General features: G+C 54.7%; 1 protein-coding gene across 1 annotated transcript; it reads left to right on the top strand.

Annotated features, from left to right (window-relative positions):
- The first annotated feature begins 928 nt into the window (after positions 1-928).
- Positions 929-12807, top strand: WDR45B (WD repeat domain 45B). Its single transcript, XM_006886120.1, has 10 exons — positions 929-995; positions 4962-5036; positions 6913-7014; positions 7635-7722; positions 8498-8592; positions 9983-10173; positions 10537-10622; positions 11258-11359; positions 12287-12408; positions 12696-12807. Exons 1-10 carry the CDS (start codon positions 929-931, stop codon positions 12800-12802), a joined length of 1035 nt encoding a protein of 344 aa, XP_006886182.1. The 3' UTR covers positions 12803-12807.
- The last annotated feature ends 6892 nt before the right edge of the window (positions 12808-19699 follow it).

Genomic DNA, 19699 nt, shown 5'->3' on the forward strand with positions numbered 1-19699 from the left:
CTACCAGGAGTGGGTTCCTGCTCCACGGCCACGAACTGAGAGGAGCGCTAGTGCCTTCTCACGTTGCCCCGCGACCCAAAAGGTCAGTGGCTAGTTCATTAGCAGCTCTGTAGGAGGAAGATGGGCAGTCTCCTTCCAATAGGACGAGTCAGAATCAAGTCCATGGCAGTGGGCTGGGTGGTGCAGGAGCTACAGCACGTGGAGACCAAGAGGTGTGCAGTCTGAGGCCCCCAGCAGCTCTGCAGGACAAAGACAGGAAACCCTACAATGTCCACTGCCTCCTCTCCGGACCAGGGTCCTGCTGGGACCACTTCCAAGGGCAGGGTCGCTCTGGCGCGCCGAGGTCCCTTGAGGATTCAAGGTGCCTCCAGGAGTTAGCTAAGTCATCCTGTCCCAGGTGTGCATGCGCGCAGGGTAATCTCTGTCCAGGGAGAGGGGTGTCTGTGTGTCCATGGCGCCTGTGTCCTAGGGGTGTCCGTGTCTGCGAAAAAATTTTTATGTCCTGTGGCACATGAGACCCAAGAAGTGAGCGTTCCCGTGGGGAGGACTGTCTTCACCAACGTGAGTCGGTGCCTGGCGCCCCGTGCCCGTAGGGAGTAGCCCCCGGGCCGTCTCCGACCCCTCCAGCGAATGAGGAGCGCCGGCCCCGGAAGGCCCACCCCTTCCCTTCCCAGGGTCCCTCGCTCTCGCGGCGTTTCGGGTGTCGCGGGATCTGGGAGAGCGGACTCGCATTGGCCCCTCCCCCAGGTGGACGCGCTCGGCGCTCTCCGCCCTGGTGGACGCGCTCGGTGCTCCGCGACTGCCTGCGGTGCGCACGCACGTCCGCCCAGCACTTCCGGCCACGGCCCCGGCCCCGGCCCGACCGGACCTTACCGGCGGCCCTGGAACGGCATGCAGCGCTGAGAAGCAGCGGACCGACGGCGGCGCCATGAACCTGCTCCCGTGCAACCCCCACGGCAACGGGCTGCTGTACGCCGGCTTCAACCAGGACCACGGTCAGGAGCCCGCGCGGCCCGGCCCCCTCGAGAGACCCTGCCCTCTGCGGCCTCCTTCCTGACGGCCCTGACCCGGTCTCCTAGTGGACGGCCCCGAACCCCCCAGCCCGCCCCCTCTGCGCCGCGGACGGGGTCTCCCCCTGCGTCCTCCGCCCCGGACCCATCAGTGGACGCCCCTACCCGACCTGCCCCCAGCCGTGCGCCCGAGTCAGGCGCCGGCCGCCACTCCAGCCATCCGGGGGCCGGGACAGAGGCTGGGGCGCGGGGCTGGCGTGTCCCGCCCAGCTGGCCTCATGTGGCCGCACCCGCGGCTGTCCCCAAGAGTGCGGCCGGGACGGGTGGAGGCGGGGCTGGGCGGGCCGGATGCTGGCACCGGGGTCCCCGCGGGCGCCCAGCTTGTTGATGCAGCGAGTAACCTGCCGCCAAAGTCCCAGTTAGGGTCTGCAGCCGCTTAGCGGTGTCCGGCGGGGACGTTTCTGCCCTTTAAGCGCCGAGGTCCCACACTGGCTAAAGCACTGGGCGACTGTCCACAGTCGGAGGTTCGACCCCATCCTCTGCTCCGTGGAGACGCAGTGGCCATCTACGTCCACCAAGGTTTGCAGCCGACCTGTAGGTAGTTCTGGGCATCCGCCAGCTCTGCTCACAGGTCTTCACCTCGTCAGTGGTAGGGCAGAAAATGACCCAGCGTGCGCGCCTGCCTCCGGGGAGCCTGTCTTCTGCGGTCTTGTGTGAGATCAGGACGCCAAGAAGAAGCCAGCCCTTCGGGTTAGCTCTGACCCTCTGCGGTGCCCCTGTGCTGAGATCGTGACTTACCTGTGGAGCAATCTTCCTTGTGAATTCAGCTTTAGCCACTGGCTGGAGTTTTAGATCACGAGATTGACCTCAGACCACACGTTTCTGTAAGAAAGTGTTAGAAACGAGCCAGAGTAGGGATGTGAGAGCTTTGATTTGCAGTTTACCCAGGTTTAACTTAGACCGGAATCCCTGGGCGCTCCGCTGTTGGCTGCAGGTTTAGAGCTGCCGTGACACCTGCGTTTCACCAGGCATACGTGTGTTCAGGAGACAAGAAGTCCACACTCAGGATGTTAGCTGTAGGAGACGGCTCTTCTCTCTGGTGGAAGGTCCTCTTTTCCTTTCACATCTGACCTGGTTGTCGCTGTGTCTAAGAACTTCCCAGGGCAGGGACCTGGCACAGAAGAGACAATCTGCCTTTCTGTGCTGCACTTCTACTCCTCTGCCCTTTGGCAGTGCTGGGGTTCCCTTCTCCAGTCTCAGCCGTGCTGGGGTCCTTCTTCTCTGCTTTCATTGTTTTGGGTTTCCCCTTCTCTGCTCTCAGCGGTGATAGGGTCCCCCATCTCTGCTCTCGGGGGTGCTGAGGTCCCACATCTCTGCTCTCAGTGGTGCTGGGATCCCCCATCTCTACTCTCAGTGGCGCTGGGGTCCCCCTTTCTGCTTTCAGTGCTGCCAGGGTCCCCCTTCTCTACTTTTGGTGGTGTTGGGATCCCCCTTCTCTGCTCTTGGTGGTGTTGGGATCCCACATCTCTGCTCTCGGTGGTGCTGGGGTCCCCCTCTCTGCTCTCGGTGGTGCCGGGGTCCCCTTTCTCTACTTTTGGTGGTGTTGGGGTCCCCCTCGCTGCTCTCAGTGGTGCTGGGGTCCCCCTTTTCTGCTTTTGGTGGTGCTGAGGTTCCCTTTCTCTGCTCTTGGTGGTGCCAGGTCCCCCTTCTCTACTTTTGGTGGTGTTGGGATCCCCCTCTCTGCTCTCAGTGGTGCTGGGGTCCCCCTCTCTACTCTTGATGGTGCCGGGGCCCCCCTGTGCTTTCGGTGGTGCTGGGGTCCCCCTCTCTGCTCTTGGTGGTGCTGGAGTTCCCTTCGTCCACTCTGTGGAGGGTGATGCTTCACTTCTCTACTTGACTTTTCCCTGTTTCTCTCATGAGATAAAGGCTACTCCAGGCCACACCTTGGGGAATCTCCCCTTATATGGATCAGAGCTGTGGTGGGGTCAAGGGTATCCATTCCATCTCTAATCCTTTGACTAATATGGTTTATCAGACCACTGGGGTTTTTATAGATGCATATTTTTGAGACAGTTTCTGACACTCAAACCTGTCTCCCCTCCCCTCAAGCAGATCTGCACTGTGGTCTTAAGGACTGTCAGTTGTGGACAGGGGTGTGCCCCTTCAGGTTGATAGGTCATCTTCCTGACCATCTGCCTGCCTGCCTCTGTCCATAGGGAGTACTCCTTCAGTGTGTTTGCCTGTCCAGCCTAGAGCAAGCCGTGCAGTGACATGACCCAGTAGGAGGTGGGGTGTCTCAGGGGTCGGGGACACAGTCGCAGTCACAAGCTGATAGCAGGTTCTGCTCCACTTCCTGAGTGGGGCTTCTGGCTTCACGTTTGAGCTTGTGTGAACATAGGACACAGGCATGTGGACACAGTGCTCTCTCACAGCACAGATAGCCTTCCGGGGCTCGACTCGACCCATAGCCGCCTGAGGAGCAGAGCAGCGTCTACCCCACACTCTGACAGGAATCCTGTGTTGCTGGCTCACTCAGCAGCCCCGTGGTAATTCTGGGTGGTGCTGGGTGTCCTGACAGCAAGGATCCTCTGGGTGACTCACTTTACACACTACTGTGCTGATGGTGGCCCTTGGGGCTACGTTTCTGACCGGCTGTTGGAACAGTGTCCTGCAGAGACCTTGGCACATGTCTCTTCAGACATGCTCCTCAGAGCTGGGTCAACAGCTGTAGCAGGTGGCACCTCAGCAGAGTGTTGTGGTGTCCTGGCTGTGTTGTGGACCTGGTGTTTGCTGTGGTGCTAGAGCTGAGCACTGCTTCGAGCACTTGCTGGCCATTTGATATGCACGTCTGTAAAGGGTCCACGTCTCTTGCTCTGTTTTCTTCTGGGCTATGTGCTTCCCTTCATGGATTTGTCTGTGTTGTTAGTGTGTGATGAATCTTTTGCCAGGGACACGTGTTGATGAAGCAGAGGAGATGGTGCAGGCCCAGGGCTGGAGAGGATGGAGGGCTAGAGACAGGAGGGAAGGGGCTCCGTTCGTGTGGATTGTCCCCCGTCTCTGGTCAGGACGGAGGTGGTTCCTTTGGGAGAAGAAGTGCCTCCAGCCCAAATGAGCACGTTCCAGGGCTCAAGAGCTGGCCACCCTCTGGGCTCTGGCTCTGTGAGGCATGCTGGATCTTGCTCCGCCGTGGGCCTTCTGGGGCTTTTCCCAATGGGCAGGGCAGCTGAGGGATGTCTCTAGAGTCAGAAAGACAGATGAGGGCCAGCGGTGGACTGTGAGGACCGTGGCTGTGGCCTCCGGAGCTGAGACCTTGGGGCCCATGAGGATGCTGCATACAGAGAAAGAATTGATGCGTTTGAGCTGTGTTGTTGGGGAAGAGCTCCGAACATCCCGTGGACAGCCAAGAGAAGAAACAGATGCATCCTAGAGACGGTGCAGCCAGAGTGCTCTTTAGAGCAAAGATGTGGAAGTTTTATCCCACATATGTCAAGTATGTTGCTAGGAGAGGCTGTTACCTGGAGAGGGATATCATGCTTGGAAAGGTGGAGGGTCAGTGAAGGAGGAAGACCCTCGAGCAGATGGACTGGCACAGCGACTCCTGCAGTGGGCTCAAGTGTGTCGGAAGTGTGAGGACGGCCCAGCGTGCTGATCCCTTAGTCCTCGGGTTGCTCCGCGTCCTACTCACCTAAGCCGCACCTAACAGCGGCTGCTTTGTGCAGGATGTGCCCATGGCACACAGGAAGGGCTCTGGCACAGGGAAGCGGTTCAGGGCAGGGTGGCAGTGGCAGGGGTGTCCCCGTCACTGCGTGTCCTGCAGAAGCCTGCCGGAGGGGTGGGAGAGGCAGTCCGATGGCATGGAAAGGCTCGGGGCCGGGGAGCTGGCTTATAGGGCACCTGCATAGGCAGATGTGCAGGCCCGGCGCAGAGGACTGACTCTCTGTCCCTCCGTAGGATGCTTCGCGTGTGGCATGGAGAATGGCTTCCGTGTCTATAACACAGATCCCCTGAAGGAGAAGGAGAAGCAAGGTGAGGACGGTGTGCCCAGTCAAGCCTGGCAGGGGGCCTTCAGGGTCAGACCAGAGGTCCACCCAGAACTGGTCTCTCCTACCTGCTGGGTGGCGACACCTTGGGTTTTTCTTACGTGTGTTTCCTCCTGTCTGCAGGCCGGTGACGGTGCAGCGCTGGGGTGCCTGGCTGCCCATGTCTGGCCCTGCACATAGCGGGGTTCTGCTGCAGCTTGGCTAGGCTGTAATGTGAGGTCTTGTGCTCACCCCAGAGCAGCGGGATTGGCACAGCTTTTTTGGCAGCAGAACCCCCTCAGGGAACTCTGTATTTTCAGATCATTTTGTGGCATATAAGTGACGTGTGCATGGCGAGGTGAGGTGGCAGCCCAGGTGGGGTCAACTCTGACCCGCATCACTTCTGGGAAGCCCGTGTGGCCAGTGGTGCTCCCATGTGGAGCTGCGACCCTGCCCCCCGCCTGTCTGCTTGGCGGTGGGGCTGGGCCTCTAGGGTGACCATGCTAAGAGCCCGAGACTGCCTCGGCTGTGAGAATGGGACACGGGTCCACGCGGACAGTGAAGGAGAGGAGGAGGGCCACGACTCGGCCAGGAGGGGCGTGTGTGGACGTTGGGGGTTCATGTGTGTGGGGTGGTGTGTGAGCATGTGAGGGGGGGTCGTGTGTGAGCACCTTGGGGTTTCATGTGTGTGGGGCCATGTGTGAGCATTGGGGTTTGTTGGCAAGTGCGTGGTGGCAGGGGTCATGTGAGAATGTGGGGAGAGGGTCGTGTGTGAGTACATAGAGGTGGGGGTCGTGTATGAGCACCTGGTCACCTTCCCTAAGTTCACCTCAGCCAGCTGCCCTAGTGTGTCCTTGCAGGCCTTGCTGTGGGGAACATGGCCCAGCCCCGTTTGTGCGCGGGTCTTGCTGCTGCTGGTCAGGCACTTCTCAAGCCTGGAGGCTGAGCAGGTCAAGGTGTGACCGTGTTCCTTTTTGTCTTCACGGCTTGCATTCCTGAGTCAGGACAGGGAAGCACCAGGGCAGCCATCAGCTCAGATTTGGTGTGGCCCCAATGCAGAGTCCCCTCATGCTAGGGCCAGGCATGGTTCCCCTCTGGGTGGGCTCCCCTCCAGGAGGGCTCTCTAGGAAGTGCTCTTGAGGATGCGGTGTTGTGCCAGGTCCTGAGCTCTCCCCCTCCCCCAGAGCCTGTGGCTGGCAGGAAGTGTATCCTCAGGGAAGCTGCAAGTGAGGATCAAGGGACAGAAGAGGTCCGTCTAGGCTTCATCATCTAAACAAATGAACTGGTATTGGGAATTCCACACGGCAGTCAGGCATGACCAGCCGGGTCATAGGAATCCCCTCCAGGGCCACAGGCTGAGGTGTGGGAGGACAGAGCAGCACTTGGAGGCTTCCAGAATGTTCTCCCAGAGCCAGTAGGGAGGCCAGGCCTTAACCCCAAAGGAGGCATTTGATGAAATTCTGCTCCCACATCCTCTGAAAGTGTATTTGATGAACTGTCTGCACCCATATCCTTAGAGATAGCATTTGATGGGAGTTGGTTTCATTCTCCCGAGGTTGAGTTTTTCTCTGAGTTTGCTCCCATATTCTTTGGGGTCACGTTTGCCAATAGGTCTGAAGAACTGTTCCTATTCTCACAGGCCTCGTCCTGTCTGGTCCCTCTGTCTTTGTCCCATCTGGTCCCCTGCCCCAGCCTCACAGGCCCCTTCGTGTCTGATGCCCTGTCCCATCTGGTCGCCCGTCCTTGCAGGCCCGTCCTGTCTGGTCCCCTGTCTTTGCAGGCCCCGACCCATCTGGTCCCCTGTCCTTGCAGCCCCGAACCATCTGGTGCAGTGGGACAGGGGCTGAGTAGTCCATAAACTAATCTCATGACTGTTGTTTCAGAATTTCTGGAAGGAGGAGTTGGCCACGTTGAAATGTTATTTCGCTGCAACTACTTAGCATTAGTCGGTGGTGGCAAAAAGCCAAAGTACCCTCCCAATAAAGGTAAAGGCCTGTGCATGTCATGGTACACCTCTCGGCAGTAGCCTGGCCCTGTCCTGGTCACACTGCCTGACCAGAGGGTCCTGCATTCGTGCTGCTTCTTGGGGTAGGGTTTGTGGTTACAGGGCAGGCCTGGTGGCCTCACTCTGTCCCGCCGGCTCTCTCGACTCCCATCATTCGCACTAGGGTTCCGAGTTCACTTTAAAGCCAACCACTAGAAGTTTTAAAGATTCTAGTTTTGGGGTGTTTGGGTTTTTTTCTTTCTTTACTATTTAAAGCTGTGGACCCACACAGTTAAGTTGGAAACCCATAGACCAGCAAGCTTGCCCAGCTTTGGGTTGGGGCCAGAACCTGATTCTGGTTTGAGGGCCCAGTTCTGGGGTCAGGTCTTTGGTTGTGTGTGAGGGGCTCCTGGCGGAAGAAGGCCAAGTACTGTAAGGCTGCAGTGGGGAGAAGGGGAGGTCAAGCTGAGCAGAGATTGGGGCTGGAGTCTGCACAGGTGCTGGTGTTGGGGTGTGCCGGCCGGAGAGCTGGGAGAGTGCAGGTGGAGGGTGGCTGCCTGCTGGCCATGCTGATCTGTCCCCGGCGGCGGCCTGTGCTCTTATGCTTCCTGTCTGCTGCAGTGATGATCTGGGATGACCTGAAGAAGAAGACTGTCATTGAGATAGAATTCTCCACCGAGGTCAAAGCGGTCAAGTTACGGCGCGACAGGTGGGTTTGTCCAGTTGAGCTCCCCTCCATGAGGGCCAGCAGTCACAGAACACCAACACCTGTTGCTTCCACACTCAGGGCTCGGATTGTTGGGAGGGTGGGCGTCAGTGGCTTCAGGCCTGATGCAGAAAACAGTGGTCCCAGAGCACAAGGTGGCTGGAGCCTTAGCCTCCTCCCTGCACTGGTCAGTGGACATGTGCACATGGACCTCTGTGTCCACAGTTAATGAGTGTGTGTGCCTCAGGGCCCCCTCGTCAGCGGGTGTTTGCACATGGACCTTGATGTTCCCTCTCCACTGGTCTGTATGCGTGGCCCAACTTGATGTCCATCTTGCCTGCAGCCATTCTGATGCCATCTCAGGAATGGACAGCACTGAGCGCAGCAGTTAGGCCTAGTTGTTTTCATGGATGTGACTTACCTGTTAGACTCTGAGTTTTCTTTGTCAGAGAACTTAAAGGACAATCTCTCTCACCTGAGGGTCACTTCCCACAGTGTCCATGGTAACGGGATGGATGGTCACCCATCATCTCCATCGGAGAGTGGTGGATGTGAGTGAGGCAGACGCAGAGCAGGACGTGCAGGAGCACGTGGTGTTCTTGCTCAGAGGAATGTTGGAGGGTGGTGTTGGGGGTCAGGTGAATAGACCCCCACCCCAGGGAGAAGAGCTCCATCAGCAGGATGGACAAGGGGCCCCCAGCAGCAGGGGTGCGGAGCAAAGCTGGACCTTGCTCCAAATGTTCTCGATGATGTACAGTCACAAGGTGTTTTCTTTTAGAATTGTGGTGGTTCTGGACTCCATGATCAAGGTGTTCACGTTCACGCACAATCCCCACCAGCTGCACGTCTTTGAGACCTGCTACAACCCGAAAGGTGAGCAGTTGAGGATAGGCTGATGCTGCAACACTGGACTATCTTCAGTGCCTGTCTTGGCCAGTGCTGGGCCAGGAGGATGGTTGCGGTGTGTCCCCTTGAGCCTGTGACTGGCTGCTCCTCCACCCACAACTCAGTACCTGGGGGTGATGCTGACTCAGTTGAGGTGATAACTGGTGAATCTTGGGCCTTGTCCGCAGCTGTGAGCCCAGTACTGTAGATGTAGACAGGCCTCGGTGCCTCTCCTGGGGCTCCCCCTCCAGCCCTGGCTCTTGACTCTCGGGTTTATATCCCTGGCCTGGTGCCTCCTCCTGCGTGTCTGTCAGCCTGCACCTCCCGTGTGTGTTAGCATCTCCCTGTGCGTGTCAGCCTGTTCCTCTGGCCAGTGGTCCACTTGTCCAGACAGTGCCTGCTTCCTGCTCACTGAGCTGCTGGCTCTTGACAGCATTCACTGTAAGTGCATGGAAGCGCCCACATGGTCTGTGGAGCTGCATGTCCCCATGAGCTGTTCCCATCTGTACCCTCTCTCCTCCAGTGTCTACACCAGTGAGGGTGGCTCCAGGGCATGTGAGAGCCTGGCAGCAGAGGCAGCAGCCTGAGTGGTGGCTTGACTTGGTGGGCCTGGACTCGTTCCCTGGGCTGTCCTCAGGACACAATCACCTCTGCTCCCTGGCTGATGGGTCCCAGGTCCAGCCATGGCTGAGATGTCCAGCAGCCACATGGGCTCATCTCTGCACCATTGCTGTTTGTACCCATTCCTAGAGCTGATGGGTTGAAAAGTCCTGTTCCGTGGTCAACATGTCCCAGCCGGTGTGCTGTCTCCACTGGAATTTAAATGGAGCATTTATTGAGGTTGGCAGCTGATTGTCAAAGTCACAGACAAGCTTAAAGATGAGCCAGTTGGGTTTAGCAGGCTGGGCCCCGGCAGCGTGGAGCTGCGCGATTGGAGTGGGCAGAGGCATGGACAGGAGTGGAGAATCTGGGATGGATTTTGTGCATAGCCCTGAGGAAGCTGTGTGAGATGCTTGTCCTGTGCTCAACACTGTCCCTGGAGCAGTGGCTGGGTCAGCAGCTTAGGGAGCATGGACAGAGTCTTGCATGGGCTCCATGCAGCTATCCCTGCCTCACAGTGCAGGTCCTCTCCCTTGGAGGGCAGACACGCTCCTCAAAAGGTGTGCTGGACAGAGACGCATGCATACGACAGACATACAACACAGACACAGGGCAGACATGAATGTGCACACGTGCACACAGGACAGGCACACACATAGGCATAGAGCAGGCACACGTGCGCACACACACACACACTGCACACCTGTGCACATGGGAGACACAGTGCGCACACATGGCCTGTGTAGCCTGAGCCACAGGCGCTGTCTTCTCTCTACAGGTCTGTGTGTCCTGTGTCCCAACAGCAACAACTCCCTCCTGGCCTTCCCGGGCACACACACCGGCCATGTGCAGCTGGTGGACCTGGCCAGCACTGAGAAGCCCCCTGTGGACATCCCTGCACACGAAGGCGTTCTCAGTTGTGTGGCCCTCAACCTGCAAGGCACTCGGATTGCGACTGCATCTGAGAAGGTGAGCGAGGCTGTGGGGACTGGACTCACCATCCATTTCAGCTTCAGGACCGTGGCGACTCCTTCTGAACCATCACACAGCGTGCTGCAGAATTGTGACTGGACACCAACAAGACGCCTCCAAGGGACCTGTCCTTGTGGCCACGGGTGGCTAAAAGCAAATCAGAGCCATCCCTGGGATCCCAGATCCTGGAGGAAGACCAGCGTTGTGGGGGCTGGCCACCTCGGCCTTGTGCATGACAGCACTGACTGAAGCACTGGGACTGTGACAGGCTCCTGCTGGGCACCTGGGTCGGGGACGTGGGGAGGCTGTATGGACGAGGTCCTGACCTTCGGTAATGAGAGCCTTCACTGTTTTCCAAAGGGGACCCTCATCAGAATATTTGATACCTCATCAGGGCACCTCATTCAGGAGCTACGGAGGGGCTCCCAGACGGCCAGCATCTACTGGTGAGGGGTAGGGGAGGAGGTGCAGGGGACTGGAGAGGGCCTTCCAGCATCTGCTGGTGAAGGGCTGGGGTAGGGAGGAGGCCCAGGGGGACTGGGGAGGTCTGAGGGGTGTGGGGGAGCTAGTGAGAATGGACTGGGGAGTGGACTTGAGGGGCACCTGATGGGAGCTTTGGGGTGGTAGGGGGGAAACTGGGGAGTGCCGTGGGGGAAAGTGGGAAGTGATAAGTGCTGTCCGTGCACGAGTCCTGTAGGGTGAGGTTAGGAGGGCCAGGAATGGCCAGGAGAGAGGAGGGGAGGTGCAGCTCAGCAGGCTGGCCTGTCAGTGTTTCTTTTGAGGAATTAAAAACCTTTGTGCAGCAGGGAGCTGGGCATCCAAGCTGTGTTAGCCAGCTCTTGCTCCCCTGGTTCCTCTCCCTGGCTATGTCTCCTCTGAGCTGAGGGCAAACTGGGATCAGGCTGACAGACTGAGGAGTGCCCCAAGGGCAAAGCCGGTGGAGGTGCAGGTGTTGGCTTCAGATGGGGGCCCCCATGTGGGGCTCCAGAGCGGCTCCCACCTCCTTCGTTGGTGACAAGTGGTAGAGGTCGTGGGTGGTGGAGCGCGGTGGTACCTCTGCATCCTTCTCCACTCTCCACAGCATCAACTTCAACCAGGACGCATCCCTCATCTGTGTCTCCAGTGACCACGGCACGGTGCACATTTTTGCTGCCGAAGATCCCAAACGGAACAAACAGTCCAGGTGTGTGTGAGTGGTGCTGGGCTGGGGAGTCGGACTCCAGGGACCTTGGTCCTTGAGAGTGGACATCGTTACCTTCAGTCCAGGCTAGCCTGCCTCCACTGTCCATGGGAGCCTGTAAGGGTTTGGAGATGGACAGGCAGCTTCTCACGCGCCACAGAAGCCTGTGAGGACTGTTCTACTCGAGAGAGGTGGTGTGTGTCATCAAGTTGGAACTGACCCACAGCTGACCCTCCTGTGGGTTTTCAGAGGCAGTAAATGCTGCATTAGAAAGCTGGACACTGACTAGGGGTGATAGAAGAATTGACGCCTTTGAGCTGTGGTGCTGAAGAACAGTATTGAATATACCATGGACTGCTAGGAAAAGAAACAGGTTTGTCCTGGAGAGGGTGAAACCAAGCTGCTCCTTGGAAGCAAGGATTCTAAAGCTTCATCTGACTTACTTTGGACATGTTGCAAGGAGGGACCAGTTCTTGGAGAGGGACATCATGCTTGGGAGGGTGAAGGGACAGTGCAGAAGAGGGAGACCCTTGATAAGATGGATGGATTGATTTAGTGTCTGGGGTAATGGGGGTAGGTGTGTTGGAGACAGTGAGACTGGCACAGGATAGAGCAGGGTTTAGGGCTGTTGTGCATAGGGTCACTGTGAGTCACAGGCAAGTCGACGGCACATAACAACAAATCGCAAGAGGAAATTGCCCATCCCTCTCCCACAGAGCAGCTGGTGGATCTGACTCTCCTGCCTTTGGGTTGAAGGTGCAGCTTCTTATCACTAGGCCACCAGAGCTCCCTAGAGAAATAAGTTAAGAGGCCCCCTTTGCCACCCCCAGGCTGTGTGTGGTACAGGCGCTCAGGGGTGAGCTGCTTGCTGTGTGTGGGGTTAGGAGGGTTTGTTACATGATTGCTTTTTTTTCTTGCTGATCCTCACAGCTTAGCGTCTGCCAGTTTCCTCCCAAAATACTTCAGTTCCAAGTGGAGTTTCTCCAAGTTCCAGGTTCCCTCGGGCTCCCCATGTGTCTGTGCCTTTGGGACAGAGCCCAATGCTGTCATTGGTGAGCACCATTCTCCAGGCTTCCTCGCAGTGGGTCCCAATGAGCAGTGAATTGTTTCCTTTCTCCTGGAGTGCATGGGACCCCCTCCCCCAAGCATGCCCCTGCACCTTCACGGCTTCCCACACCCACGCCTGCATGTCTTCCTCCAACACACACCACCTTACACTCTTGCCTACACACCTCTGCTTGGACATGGGCACGCGTGGGGCCCTGGCTCCTCCAAGCTGGTCTGAGGAAACTGGGCAGGCCAGCCCCTGCACAGCCGGTCAGGGTCTCCTCTCTTTCAGCCATCTGCGCAGACGGCAGCTACTATAGATTCCTCTTCAACCCCAAGGGGGAGTGCGTCCGGGACGTGTATGCACAGTTCCTGGAGATGACCGACGACAAGCTGTGAGCCAGGCCTGGACACTCTGCTGATGCCCACGGGTGCCCAGGCTGCCTTCAGCCCCAGGGTCGGCCTTGAAGCCATACGTGGTGACGTGCTTCCTGAGGACAATGTCACGTTTCCAGTATTAAGGGACCTAATACCCACAGCAGTGACCAGCGTGTGCCTGCCACCTGTCACCTGTGAAGCCAGCTCTGTGGTTCACCACGTCCTTCGCTCTCGACAGCAGCCCCATTAGTGTGGGCTGAGGTGGGGACAGGGACAGATGAAGGTACCTGCCCTGCGCCATTTCCAGGTCACACCAGCGGTGGCCTCCGGACCCGCAGGGCTGCCTCCAGGCCGCCAGGAGTCCAGACTCTGAGTTCTATGGTCTCTGCGTGTCTGTCCCATGTCTCTGGGCTGGTGGTCTCTGGCAATGGTGCAGAGGCACCAAGCCACCCAGCACACTTTGGCCCCACCCGGCAGAAAAGCTGCGACCCCTCGGGTTTGGGAAGGAACGTCCTTTCAGCCTTTGGTGATGAGAAACTTGGCTGTCGCTGGTCCTGGTCCTTGAGGCTGCAGGTGTTTAAAATCTGCACCGCAGGACCTTCCCCCTCTGTCACTTCTTCCTGTCCTGTAATCAGCTAACTTTGTGGATTTGATGTCACGTATGCATGTTCTTTTATGTGTATTTAATCATGGGATTTAACTTTGCACACTCCTTTTGTTTCCCTTAAATAAAAGTGATTTAATTTTGTCGTATTTCCCTGTGAAGGTAGTTGTGTGTTGGGGACGTTACATTCACCCTGCTGAACTTGGCTCAATGGTGACTTCAGGAGCACCTTGCAGGAACCTGGGAGTTGAATGGTCAGGAGTTCTGTGGCCAGGACTACGCATCAGGGGTGCCCACCTCCCCAGGGGGGACTGTGCATCAGCTGTGGGGGGAAATGACACTTCACTGAGTGCTGTGTGCTGCATGGAGGAGTACATGGTACATGGGATGTGTGCTCTCACACAGCTGAGCCTGAGAAAGCAAGACAGACGGATTGAGGCCCTGTCACTGCCGTCTCCACTTCCCACAGGTTCACTGGACATGTTCTCAACCCAGGGGGCTGGTGCTTATAGGCCAGCCTTAACAGCCAGGCCAGCAGACATGAAAGTCCTCCTTGCAGGGCGTCCACAAGGGCCCACAGGTGGCTGTGCAAGCAGCACTAACAGTTTGCCCACCAGTGCCCACTGGACGTGGCATTGCTGTCCTGGGGCACATGTGTGAGAAGTCTGCGTCCCGATTCTGCTTCTCTTGGCAGTTAGCCTAGGCTTGTCCCTTTCTCCATGGCCTGTTCATCCTCCGTGGCCCTGTCCCTTAGGCCACTGATGCCAGGATGGCTGGAAAGTGCCATTCTGAGAGACTCTCCAAACCTGGGCTCACTGCCACCTGTGGCATCAGGGTACATGGCCTTCTGGGCACCCTGGTGGCTGAGGGCTGGGCTCAGACTGCTATCTGGTGACCACTCCACTTTCTCTCTCCTGCAGAGGCATCCGCTTTTTGGCAGCACTTCTAGAACTTGGATTTTACCAAAATTTAGTTCCCCACATGAATCCAAAAACTTGTTATGACCAGAAACAAAACATCCTTTGTGGGGAACAAATTTCCCTTCTGTTCCTTCTCCAGAGAAAACCACGGTTGAGTCCTGTGTCCCTGGTGGCTCAGTTTTCGTTTTCAGAAGTGGTTTGGTAGCTGTCCTTGCACTTGGACTCGAGACCATGTCAGGAGCTGGGGGCAGTGTTTCTGAGGACAGTGATCTGCATGATTTGCTCAGTTATCATTTCTGAGCATCTCTAAGACATACCCCTCTGTTCTCCTGCCTGTCCATGGGACGTTCGGTGCTCTTCTCCAGCACCACAGTTCAAAGGCTTTTTTTGTCATCCTTATTCATTGTCCAGGCCTCAGATGCATAGCAAGTGATCAGAAAGACCATGGCCTGAATCAGATGCACCTTAGTGCACCTTAGTCTGCAACCTGACCTCACTACACCTCAGTAATTTGGAGAGTTCCTTCACTGCAGACTTTCCCAGTGCACTGTGTCTCCTTTTCTCCCTACTGCTGGTACCAGCAGTGGATCCAAGCAAGATGAAGCTGTTGACAGTTTCAATCTCCTATCCATCCAGTGGTAAGAATCTTTGTCTTCTTGACACTGAGATGCAATCCATACTGAAGGCTGCATTTATTGATCTTCTGCAGCAAGTGCTTCAGGCCCTCATTTTCAACAAGCAAGGTTGTTATGTGCGTAACAGGTTATTGATGAGTCTCCCTCCAATCTTGATGCCACAATCCTCAAGAGTCCAGCTTCTCAGATAATTCGCTCAGCATACAGACTGTTGAACAAGTATGGAGAGAGAATACAACCCTGGTGCAATCCCCTCTCAACTTTAAACCATGCTGTGCTCCCTGGGTTATCAGTGCTGAGCGGGTGCAGTGTGAACACTCGCCCTTCAGGTTGGTAGGTGCCATGGGTCAGCTGCAGCTTCTGGTGGCTTGTCCACGTACCGTGACACCGCCCTGTCCTGGCCATCCACCCTGAGGTCCCCTCATGTTCAGTCCCTTTCCTGCAGTTGTGCTGTGCCATCACCCAATTGAGTGCTTATTCATGTAAATATTTGCATCTCCTTTCACTGTTAGGTGGGCCAGGAGCTTGATTTCATGAATAGTTTGAGAGCCACCTTCTGGTCTTGCTGCCTTTTTTCTGTTTCCTTTCTTCTCTATAATCTCTCTTCCTTGCTTGCTTCTGGGAGTGGTGGCACTGCCTCCTGCTCTTGTGCCTGCCGGCGAGGCTGAGTCAGCCAGTTGCCTTTGCTCATTCTTTGTGACATGCATGTTTATTGCTATGGATTCTGAGCTGTGTTTTTGATGCATCCCAAAGACTCTTGGCATGTTGTGTTTTCATTCTCATTTGTTTAAAGACATTTTCAGCTTCTAATGTCTTCTATTACCCAGGATGTTATTTAGTATAGTTATACTTCCCCCAGTAACTTCCTGTTATTGATCTCTGACATTATAGCACTATGCTTGAGGAGATTCCTTGTGCTAGTTATGTGGCCCCTTCTGGAGTGTTCCTGGAGAACGTGGCTTGTGCCGTCCTGGGTGGGGGTCCTGTGTCCGCAGGACCTAGGTGGTTAACTGCACCATTTGGCTCTTGTGTCTTTGCCCTTCAGCAAAAGGAGTCTCTCAGAGCCCTCGTATCTATTCTTCGGGCCGTTTGGTCAGAGCTCTGTCTGCGGAGTTGTGCTGCTTGCTCAGCATTGTTCAGCTGTAATTACATGTCTCGGGCTCGGTCACTGGGTGTGTGGATAGTTGTCAGAGGATAGCTGCCTTGTTCACTTGACACGTCCGTCATATCACCCCCTTCCATAGCTTTTAGCTGGCTTTTTTTAAAAAATGAATTTTAATGAACGTTTACAGAGACTTAGGGTTTCCATTCATTCATTGTTGCACTTTTCTCCCTGCCCACCCCTTTCCCCCAGTACACTCTTCTCTTTGAAAAGTAAAATTCTCTCATTGTTTTACAATCCCTCCCCCCAGGTCCACTCCACTATGCAGCCTTCATTCTGGACTCCGGTCATGACAATAATATCTAATCACATATCCCTTTTAAACAGTTTTCTCCATCTGTTTCAATGCAGTATACATTATTTATCCCATCTTTCTCAGTCTCCCCCCAACCCCGATGTCAATCCCATTTTACAGCAGTGGCACTATGCAGTATTTGTCCTTTTCTGACTGAGATATTTCACTCATAATGTCCTCCAGGGTCACCCATTTTGTATAATATTTTATGAATTCCCTGTTTTTCAATGCAGCATAGTATTCCATTGTGTGAATATATCAAAGCTTCTCTATTCGTTTGTTGATGGGCACTTGGGTTGTTTCCAGCTCTTTGCTATTATGAATAAAGCCTCAATAAACACGGGCAAGCATATATCTGCTTGGGTGGCAGTTCTGGTTTCTTTAGGGTATTATGGGTCAAATGGTATCTCTATTTGCAACTTTTTAAGAAAGCGCCATATTGCCTTCCATAGTGGTTGTACCATTTTATATTCCCACCAACAGTGAATAAAGGTTCGTTTCTCCACAACCTTGCCAGCATTTGATGTTTGCTATTCTGTTAAATTTTGCTGTTCTTACTGGGGTGAGAGGTTATCTCATAGTTGTTTTGTCTTAACTGGCTTTTTACAATCTTGTTTTTTTTCTGAAGCCAGTGCTACCACACTCCTCTTTGATCACCATTGGCTTGCCCTCTTTTGTCCTTTTCTGATCTTTGTCCTCATGTGCAGGGTGTCCCATGTAGACTGCATATTGATGGGCTATGTCCTCATTTCTTTGTACCATCTGCTTTTCTGTGCATTATTTTCTTGTATTGTTTGAGCGTTTCCTACACCTTTCTGAGGGGCTTTTGTGGCATAATGGTAAGGAATTGCACTGCCAACCCAAAGGCATGCAGCTTGAATCCACCAACTGCTCACAGGAGAAAGGCTGTCACTCCTGTGTGATGAACTGCCTTGAAAATCCAGCTGGAGGCTCAGCTCTGAGCTGTTCCGACTTGTCAGTACACACATCTGTTTATTTCCCTGAGAAGCCTTTCCTTTGAGGGAACCCTGCACATTACTACTTTACTCTCATGTTGGGACAGCTTGTTTATCTGAATGTCGTCTTGACTTTGCTGTTCTTTTCCTTTTTACGTACAGCAGCCCCAGAGGCCTCAGGGAGGCCCTCCACCTTCTGGAGTCCCTGGAAGCCTCTTGTGGGTGTCTGCCTCTCCAGGGTGGCCCAGACCCAGGTCTGGGGGGCTCTGCAGCCATGCTTCTCCTGGACCCAGCCCACAGGCCTGGAGTGGACACCAGGCAAGGAGCACACAGACAGCGTGTGTCCGGGTTCTGGGAGGGGTGTCAGGCCGCTGACTCTCTTTTGACATTACCTAGTTTTAGTTTTGCGTATTTCTGTGTATGAGTCAGTGTCTGAATGATGCCACCAAGTATGTTAACATCTTTGCTGCCACTGTTGGTTTTCAGGCCAAAGAAACTCCCTTTCGTATTTCTTGTAAGGGTGGTCCGCCATTGAACAATCGTTCTAATGCTTCACCAGGAAATTCCAGTAACATTTCTTCTGGTTTTCTCTCTTGGTCACTTTTCTGTCCCATCTTGTCGTCTCTGTGGTGCTGTGATCCTTCTGACTGAGCCGTGAGTGCGCAGCCCCACTGCCTTACCTCCCCCTTCTACTGAGCGTGCAGGTCCATAAGCTGAATGCTCCTGGTGCCAGATGCCTTGTACAGGGTACAAGCCTGGTCTCAGCGGGACTGGGATAGGGTCAGGGGACACTGCTAGCCAGTTGGTGGATAATGAGGGGTAAGAGAATCTCTGGAAAAGTATGAGGCACAAGGCAAAGTTGAACCACTGAGTTCCTGCATGGACCACCAAGCTGCCCACAAAGGTTCAAGATGGCTGGCCGTGCCATAGCATTTACAGTTCACCACTCCGTCTCCTTATTCAATGTTTTTATTCCATTTCTTCCGTCTATTGGTATTTCGAGGATGTTTTCCTTTGACACTGGAGGGTCCAGGCTGATCACTCATGCCTCGCTGTTTTCTGGTGTCTTGGTTGCAGAGGGCCTGGCTGATGTTGTCCATCAGCTCACTTTTTACTTCTCCACGCGATCCTGAGAGGACAGAAAGCACTGCTGTCTTTCAGAGATGCAGGTGGCTGGGCACTGAGTGTCCGTTTACAGTGACGGGAACCCCGGGAAGGGCAGAGGTCCGTGCTTGATGGACATGATCTGTCATTAAGTTGTACACCTGCAAAAACCTGCATTTGCCATAGTTGTGTGGATTATTTCCAGCGACATCCACGGTGAGCCGCCGAGGCTGTGCTGCACCGGCTGAGGGCCAAGGCTTCCCAGGACATGGATGTGCTTAGTGATGCTGCTCCACTCCGAGCTCATCCAGCACCTTGGGTCTCACAGGCCCACAGCTGCCTATCCACAGTATAGTCAGTCTTCTCGGCTACAGCAACGGGGAGAAGGGAGTCACGAAAAGGGGAGCAAATGGGATATGTTGCTAACGACCACTACAAATATGACCTCCTCAAAGTACTAGATGGAACCCAGCTACCATTATGGAGTATTTTTATAAAAGTTCTATAGAGGAATCCTGATTAAAAGGGGAAATGCAGACTAGAATTACAAACACTACTGCAATTACTGCCATAGAATAAAGCAGTCTTTAAGAGGACATTCAGGTGGCAAACAAAGACATGAAGAAATGTTCATCATCCCCAGGTATCAAAGAGCTGCAAATCCAAACAACTATGAGAGATCAGCTCACTGCAGCCATAGCAGCCAAGTTCAACAGATGCCGCAAACAACAAATGCTGGCGAGGCTGTGAAGAGAGTGGAACCTGTATTCACTGCTGGATGGAATGGAAAATGGTTCAGCCACTATGGAAGGTGGTCTGACACTTTCTCAAAAAGTAGAAAATAGGAATACCATTTGATCCAGCAATTTCACTGCTGAAAATATGCCCTAAAGAAACAAGAGCCACCCAAACAGATGTATGCACACCCATGTTTATTGCTGCATTATTCACAATAGTAAAGAAAGGGAAGTGGCCAAGTGCCCATCAACAAATGAATGGACAGAAAATCTATGGTATATTCACACAATGGAATATTATGCAGCACTGAAAAACAATATATTCATAATAAAACACAACACAAAATGGCTAAGCCTGGAGGACTTCATGCTGAGCAAAATCTGAGTCACAAAAAGAAATACTGTACAATATGGCTGCATAAAATAGGACAGACATGGGGGGGGGTTGGGGAGAGAATAGGAAAAGAGTGGACAGATAATGAACACTGCATTGAACAGATGAGGG

This window comes from Elephantulus edwardii, unplaced genomic scaffold (assembly GCF_000299155.1).
Source record: "Elephantulus edwardii isolate Elephantulus edwardi_28Jun2011 unplaced genomic scaffold, EleEdw1.0 scaffold00048, whole genome shotgun sequence".
Taxonomy (NCBI): Eukaryota; Metazoa; Chordata; class Mammalia; order Macroscelidea; family Macroscelididae; genus Elephantulus; species Elephantulus edwardii.